Source organism: Vulpes lagopus, chromosome 11 (genome assembly GCF_018345385.1).
Source record: "Vulpes lagopus strain Blue_001 chromosome 11, ASM1834538v1, whole genome shotgun sequence".
Classification (NCBI taxonomy): Eukaryota; Metazoa; Chordata; class Mammalia; order Carnivora; family Canidae; genus Vulpes; species Vulpes lagopus.
In genome coordinates, this window is record NC_054834.1 from 33,714,527 (window position 1) to 33,722,310 (window position 7,784).

Below are 7,784 nucleotides of genomic sequence, written 5' to 3' on the forward strand. Positions count from 1 at the left end.
GACAGCTCTCAGCTCCTAGGGAAGGGGGCCAGGGGCGGATCCTTCCCAGGAGGATTAAGAGAGGGTAAACCCACCCACCCAGGGCTTTCTGCGGGAATTCAGCCGCTCTGGAAATAACGTGGTTATTGGAAATAACTAGTGGTTTCATTAGTTCCATGACTGAGATCCTGTAGGCTGCGGAGGGAGGGAGATGTAAACTCCGCTTGCCAGCTACCTGTCCTTCAGCGACTTAACTAACCTTTCTTTGCCGCCGCTTATTCATCTGTAAAATGGGGATAATGTCAGCAATCACCTAACTGGAATTTGGGGTGAAAAAGCAAGCAAGTCAAGATATAGAATGTTTTTGCCACAGTGCCTGGCACATAGGCACCCCACCATCCACTAAGTGGGGTTTACAGGTGTTCCCCGCTATTATTTAATTAAACTGAGTTAGGCTGAACCCGCCTTCCAGGGCTAGGTGGTTACTCCACGACGACACCAGTGCTGGTGACAACATAAATAAAGGGACCTGCAAAAATTAAAAATTATAAATTATAAAAATAATAATAAAGGGACCTGCTTGCTCCTCCGGGTGCCTGGCTTAACTCACGGCTCCCCGGCCCCCGGAAAGACCGTGTGGACCCGCCTGGTGCTAAGCCAGCAGGATTGAAGCAAGAACACTGGAACCTCAGCTCCTGCTCTGCTCCGGCCGCTGTCCGCGCCGCCTCCAGGACCCCAGGCCCAGGGAACTGTGTCCCTTCGCCCCGACTTCCTGATGGGTCCTTAACCCGGCCGCCGGCAGCCTGGAGAACAGAATGAAGCCCGGGCGCACGGGCGGAGGACCGAGCCCTGGCCCCGACGACGAAGCTGGGAGGAGACGGCGCGGTGGGCGCACGGGGGCACCTGTCCACACTCGGGGCCTCCAATCCCACTCCGCACCGAGGCCGCGCTGGCGGTATAGACGCGCCTGGCTCACCGCGCGTCGGAATGCAGGCCCCGGAGCCGGGAAGCTAGACTCGCGGAGCTGGGTCGCGGCCCCCGCCTCCCCCTCCACCCCCCCAGGACTTTGATTTCCAGCCGCGCTCTCCCGGGGAGGTTTACGGGCTGGGCGCTGCGGAGAGGAGAGACTCGTGGGCACCACACTTGGCCGCGGCCCCGGGGCGCGCGGGGCCCCGTCCTGCTGGTGCGCGGGGCTCTGGAGCCAGAAAGTGTACACAGACCATAAATCTCCTGCCCCGCCCGGCGCCGGGCCCCTCGCTCCGGCCCTGGGAGCTGCGGCCGGCTGCAAAGCGCTGCTGGGACCCGCCGCAGCTCCAGGCCGGTCGCATCCGTCCCGCCGCTGCAGGGGCACCCCCGGCAGCCTGGGGGCGCGGGTCACAGGCTCTCCGGCAGCGGCGGGGGAGGAGGAGGAAGAGGAGGGGAGGGGTGGAGCGGAGCGGGAAGCAGGCGAGGCCCGTAGGGATGCGCACATCGGGAGGCCAGGTGAGGATGGAAAGAGAAAGGAGCGACTGGGAGCACAAGGCTGGGGGGGGGGGTGCTCTGAGCCTTCTAGAACCATCAGATCTTTCCACGTTGGGGTGGAGAGGACAGCAAGTGCTCGCGGCCACCATTCCCTTACAGATGTGTTTGTAGCGAGCTCTCCCCGCCTTCGCTCGTCAACCTTCTGCACCAGCCAGGGCGCACCGGGAATGCGCTCTCCCTGGGGGTGCAGCCAGAGGATTCTCCGTGGATGTCTCTGTGGGGGTGTCTCCTCTCACAACGTTAAGTGGATATATGAAATAATGAGTGGAGTGATTCACAAAAAAGAGAGAGGGGGAGAGAGAGAGAGAGAGAGAGAGAGAGACCAGAGCTGTTCTTCAAACTTTGAACTTTTCTTTGAAGAGAGAGAGTCGGGGAAACACACCAGTTCAGAATTGGGACCAGAGACCCCAGGGCTTGCGGGGTCAGAGGTTTGGCCACGCCTCTTGCCAGCCAGTACCCGGATCCCATTACCCCACCCCGCTGCTCCTGCGACTGGCTGGCTGTACGTCTGGAAAAATGGGATCTTCGCGCCCTGGGTTGCAGGGAAGGTTAAATGAGATACAGGATTTTCGATTCTTGCTTTCAAAGTGGGAAGGGACTGAGTTTGTTTCCTCCGTTTTCCCTTGCACGCCTCCCCCATCCCGCCCCCAGCTTGGGTGCTTTCCAAGCAAAGACGCGTCCGGGACGGAAGAAATTAGCGAGGTAATGGTGGTAATAGTGGTGACAGTTAAACAATTCTCGCTTAGTGAGCGCCTTCTGTTTGCCAGGGTGCGCGTGCCCCAGACCGTGCCTGCGCCGGTGCCTGTGCTCGGTATCAGGTCCCCCAACCTCTGCAGACGGGAGGCTGAGCTAGCTGCCTGCAGGTTGCTGCGCAAACCCACCGGGACGCCAAAGAGAAGGCTTGGTGGGAGAGCTGGAGAGGACTCAGAAGGCAGCCACGGGTGTCCTCTCAACCATTCCTCTGCGATGGGAAAACCCAAAGAGGGGGAAAGAGGTGAGAAAGAAAGGTTCTGGTGGCTAAAACTGTGGGTTCAGACCACGCGCCTCAGGGTGCCTTCCTCTGGCTCCTGCCAGCAGCCGAGGATGGTCTCTAACCCAGAACGCGCCAGCAGGCAGTAGGGGCTCAAAGAGTGTATGCCTGTGCTAATGGGTGACACGAGGCTCTGGGGGGCCCCTGTGCACCGGCACATCTCGCTTGGCTCCTGAACAATGTTTCTGATGAGGATGGCATCTTTCCGGCTCTTTTTCTTTTTTCTTTTTTTTTTAATTTTAATCTTATGAGGCCATTCACTTTTTAAATAATAATTTTAAAAAAAACATAACTGCCTTTCATTTCATTTTGGGTGGTAGAGGAGACTGGAGGCCTCCACCTCTAGAGCAGCCTAGCTGGCTACGGGAGAGCTCAAGTCACACATCTTAGGGGCACCACATCCACATTGTCTGCCCTGGCTGCCCCGAACCCCGCCACCGTGGCCCAGCTCCCCTTAAAATCCTAAGTGGAAGCTTGCACAATCGCGAAGGGAAAGGGAGAGCCGGGCTCAGGGAGTGGAGGGGGAAACAAAAAATGGGAAAGGGTAAGGATGGCCAAATCGGGAAGGAAGACAAGGGAGAGTCCAGACCCAAGGAAATGCCAACATTTACATTCCAGTTGAAGTTCCATTTTAAAATTGTGTGCCACAGAAACATCTTAGGTTTGACTCTTTTCTATTTTTTCGCCTATTTCCTCAAGCACGAAACTGCACTCTGAAAGAGAGAAGTCAACAGAGGAGGCAGCGACCTTGCAGGAGACGAGAACAAAGGGATTTGGCTTAGATCACCCTCGAAGGACCCCAGGCACTTTATGGGACGATTTTTCTGGGCGCTGCGCACCGGCGGTGGGGGGGCGGGGGGCTGATGTCGGGACCAACCAGAGCGAGGTCGCGACCTGTGGGCCCTCGCTGACCTTGGATTGGGCTCTGGGCCACCCGCTGGGGATCCGAGAAGACGGAGGACTCGGGACCCTCCACCACCCAAAGGAGCGGTGAACAGGGTGAGGGGTGGGCGGCCCCTAAAGGCTTGAGGCTTCAAGCACGGCCTGAGCTGGGAGCCGGGAGCCCAGCCACACTGAGTCTAGGGACGCTTCTTTGGAGCGCAAGCACGGCCTGTGAGTCTCTCCATAGAGGGATCCAGAAAATGGCCAGATGATCAACAGATGCCTGTGGGGATTGCGAGATAAGGAATCCTACTCGGTCATTAAGTCATTCGTTCCTTCGTTCATTCATTGGCTCTTTTCTTGAGCTCGTCTCACGTGCTGTAAAGTGCGGGGTGCACTCTTCACCCCATTCCGACAAACAAAAATAAACAGCCCTGACGAATCAAAGAATCAAAGCCCGGCTGAAATTTGCTGGCCCTGAAATCCTGGGAGGCGAGTGGGGGTGGGAGGCAAGGGTAGCTCGGAAACTCGGCAAAACTACCCAAAGCTTTTGTGCAGCAGAGAAGGCAAGGTGCGGACTCAGCAGCCAGCTCCCCACTGTCCCCTGTGCGGAGACACCCTCATGCTGATCTTAATACCCCAAGCCGGTCATCAGGGAAGCACAGGAAGTTTCTGGGTCCTTACATCGACTGCTCCGAAATGACTGTGGACCAGTCACGCGATCCGCAAAATGAGGCGAACGATGCCCATCTGCGGCAACATTATACAGATGCACGTGCGTGAACGAGCGTGCCCGTCATCTGTATGGGGCATTGCTTGTGAACCCACTTTCTTGCTCTGCAGTGGACTTAGTATCAAGGACCCTTGTGTATCCTCATCCAGATGATCTGGGACTTCCAGGTCATCTCCCCCCAGGTGTCACCCCTCAGTAGCTCCGGTGCCTTGTTGCTTGGCTTCCTCCTATGTTCCCAGCGCTCACCACCCCATCACACCCTTCCTGAGGATTCCCTGGGACTATCAATAACCCCAAGGACCACAATAATGTGTTACTCATTTATTCAATAAACACTTCTTGAGGCACCTTCCCTGTACCAAGCGCTGTGCTAGGTGCTAGAATTAATCTCACCATGAAGCAGAGCCCAATTCTGCCCTCAAGAAGCAGAGGGTGCCTTTTCCCAGCTAAATGGCCAGTTGATATTCTGTTTCCGTTTTGAAGATTTTCCCTCTAGGCGATTAGTTAAGAACTTAATAAAACTCCCCGAAATGCCGTTTGTCCTGACATGATCTCAGCAGTGGGCACATATTTTTCCCCTCTTGGACCCCAGATACTTGCCTAAGTTTTCCTCAAGCCTGAAAGATTGGAAAACGCTAGTTCCTTCTCCTTCCAACTCCCAAGGAAAACTGAGCCATAGCTACAAGTACCATCCCGAGCACCTGCTGTGTGCACAGGGCACTGGATGCAGTGCCTGGAGGACCAAGAGGAAGGAGTGCCATGGGGCATCTCATGGAGTCCGTGGGTCTGAGCTCAACCTCTGTGGATGCGCTTTCCAAACACTCTGGTGTATTCTTCGAAAGGTTTCCCTGGGGACGTTGTGACTGCCCTGAATTCATGAGCCTCCAACTAAGGATTTAATTTTGGAGAGAGTGAGGCTTTTCCTGCATTTTTTTTCAACTGTGCAAATACTAATAAGGTAATACATGCTGCAATTAATGAATGAAGGAAGGAGGAATATAATAAGTGTGTGGTCCTGCTTGTATGCCATCTGCTTTCTCATTTCACATTTTACAATGCAGTTAATTCTCACGGCAGTTTCTAAGTTAGGTGATTTTGGTTATTTCTTATTATAGAGATTAAGAAACTGAAGCCAAGTGGTTACATTTTCCAAGGTCTCACATTTAGTAATTGGTGAACGAATGAATGCTTCTTGGGCTCCTCTGGGTTAGGGTCCCGCATGCTCCTTCAGAAGCCCTCGACTCTGAGCTCCACCTGCCGGCCTCTTCTCATACCTAGCCCCCAGAAAGAGTCGTTGGGGTCACCAAAGCGTTGCCCTCTGGGCATGGGTCAAGTGGTATAGCCGCTGTCACCTCCATGGCCTTCTATTCCTGGTCTGTCACCCACAGAGAACTGTGCAAAAGCAGGAGGCTCAGTATCTGGGACTAGGTCCCAGGGCAGGGGGAGAGAGCACCTAGCGCAGTGGCTGCGGGGGGGGGGGGGGGGGGGGGGGGGGGATGAGGCCTCGAACCCTTTGTGTTGCCCAGAACCCCACATGTCAGCAACCACTGAGGGGAGAGGAAAAACAGCAAGGATGATGCCCTATCCCATGAGCAGGGTGTGGTCTCAACCTTAGACATATTAGTAAAGCTAGAGGTGGGTACAGGCTGAAGAGCAGAGTATCAACCCCAAAGGGACACCTCTCTGGGACTACGAAGAGGAAGAGCAAGAGGACCAACCAATGGAGTTCACAGTTCTGGAAGGCTCAGCATCTCTTAAGCCCTTTTTAGAAAGCAAATGAGTGTAACCGTCCAGATGGGAACCAGCTTGGCTCCAGAGGACCCCTCCCCTTTTGCTCCTCCAGAAGCAAAAAACCCACAGCCTTATCCAAGGCCTGGCCCTCGCTCTCCAGGGGATGCTGGGCAAGTGTCAAGAACCCAGACTCCATCACCCCATCCTTAAAATGAAGAAGTCAGAAGTTATCACACTTGGGAGAACATCTGTGCTTGTTCATAAAATGACCAAAGGCAGAACCTCTAAGGGACCCAAGGGTTAACAATTCTCTGAGCTCACCTATCAGAGGCGCAGTCAGTGCCTGTTAGAGTCCGGGTGGGAGGAGGGGAGGGAACAGCCTAGAAAGTGCACCCTGCCCTGCATAGCAGCCAGGAAGTCCAAGGAGCGGCTCACGGGGGGATATGGGCTGCAAGTTTTAATACCCACATGCGTGGGGAGAACCCACAGAGAAGACTGTTCATTTGTCTCTAGGACACCAGCCAAACCCCTCACACCCCCGACAGGAAGACTGCGAGCCAGATGTATGCGTGAGCAGTTAAATCGGGGTGTATCTCCCCTAGCTGGAATATCTGCAGTTAAAGTTCTCCATGAACCCCAAGAGTTGGATCTTCACAAAGACCACGGAGTGTGCAACCTCCTCCCCAAAGGCTAAAGAAGGGGGATTGCCAGGGCCCTGCATGTTGGGGATCCTCTCCCCCCCCCTCTTTAAAGTAGGGTCATCATGTCCTTCGGGAGAATCAGCCTTTCCTCCTCAAAGGAAGACAAAGGTGGAGGAGACAGAGGCAGAACTGGGAGGAGGGTGCAAGACCTCAGCCTCCAGCCTCTCTTCCCCACTTCCTGCTCCAGAGCTGCCCCAGCCCCCCTTCCCACCTGCACCCTGGGGGGGTGTCCGCTTGAGGTCTGCATGTGCTTGAGGGGAAGCCCGCTCTGCTGCTCGGGTTCCGGGATAGATTAAAACTTGTCTGGATAAAGCTCAAATCTGAACCCCTCCCAATGTCCCCTCCCCCCTGCAGATCCTGGTTCCTGCCCTGCCCTGGGGACACTTAAATTTCCTGGGACTGCGACCGCAGGGGAATCCGGGGTCGCCTTCCAATTAAATTGGCTTCGGGTACCCAGAACAGAAGGGACCAGCGGGCGGGGCACTCAGAGCTCACCTGCTCGGGAGCCGGCTTCAAACTAGAACCCCTGACCACACCCCGCTTGGGACCCCAGCTAGAGGGAGCAGGCCCAGGAAACATCCCAGAGCCACTGATCCCCTCTGAGGTACGGAGGGAGTCAGCGGGATTTGGAACAACGAGAGTCTGAGCAAGCCCCCCCCCGCCACGCGCGCGGTACCCACGAATCCGTGCTGCGTAGTGGGGTGAGAACAGAAGACTTCGCCTCGAAGGGTGTCGGGCCGGATAGCTTTGACCTGGGGTGGGGGGTGGATGGGGGGACGGCGTGGACAGGCAGCGATGGCAATGCGCTCCCAGCAACTCCGGGCCTCCGGGTGCCCGCGCGGTCTGGACTGGGGCCCACGCGTGGAGCTGCACCGGCTTTCCGTGCTTGGGTCGGCGAGGCTTGGCGCAAGGAAACTTCTGGAGACCAGCGGGCCCCCCACCACCACCACCCCCCATCCTTATAGAAGAAGGCGCTTTGCAGGATGGAGAAGGGAGACCTCTGCGTGGTTTTGCTCAGAAAAGGCGGACACGGCCAGTGCCTGCCGGGCCTCTCCTGTGTGCGTCTGGCTCTGCGTTTCCCGGCGCCTCTGTGAGCCTGTGGCTCTGCATCCTACGTGTGCAACCGTGGTGTGCGCGCGCGTGCCCCCGAGGGGGGAGCCGACCCCTCCGGTCCCCCGCGAGACGCGCGATCGCCACCGGTCGGCAC

At 56.4% G+C, this 7,784-nt stretch overlaps 1 protein-coding gene across 2 annotated transcripts; it reads left to right on the plus strand.

Moving 5' to 3' along the window:
• Positions 1 to 1,140: 1,140 nt before the first annotated feature.
• On the plus strand, positions 1,141 to 3,859 carry LOC121471802. Of its 2 annotated transcripts, none has more exons than XR_005982708.1 (3): positions 1,141 to 1,461; positions 2,268 to 2,494; positions 3,230 to 3,859. XR_005982708.1 is itself a non-coding variant. In XM_041722608.1 (3 exons), the coding sequence occupies exons 1-3, from the start codon at positions 1,668 to 1,670 to the stop codon at positions 3,310 to 3,312; spliced, it is 645 nt and encodes a 214-aa protein (XP_041578542.1). In that variant the 5' UTR covers positions 1,496 to 1,667; the 3' UTR covers positions 3,313 to 3,859. The 2 variants fall into 2 exon arrangements, 1 of the variants encoding a protein (XP_041578542.1); XM_041722608.1 differs by lacking the exon at positions 1,141 to 1,461 and adding an exon at positions 1,496 to 2,002.
• The last annotated feature ends 3,925 nt before the right edge of the window (positions 3,860 to 7,784 follow it).

Excerpts from the sequence above, each read along its gene's own strand:
- LOC121471802 (XM_041722608.1), top strand. The coding sequence starts at position 1,668 with ATGCGCTCTCCCTGGGGGTGCAGCCAGAGGATTCTCCGTGGATGTCTC. Across the intron at positions 2,003-2,267 it reads GCTCCTGCGACTGGCTGGCT|GGTGCGCGTGCCCCAGACCG; the intron begins GTACGTCTGGAA and ends TCTGTTTGCCAG. Across the intron at positions 2,495-3,229 it reads ACCCAAAGAGGGGGAAAGAG|CACGAAACTGCACTCTGAAA; the intron begins GTGAGAAAGAAA and ends TATTTCCTCAAG.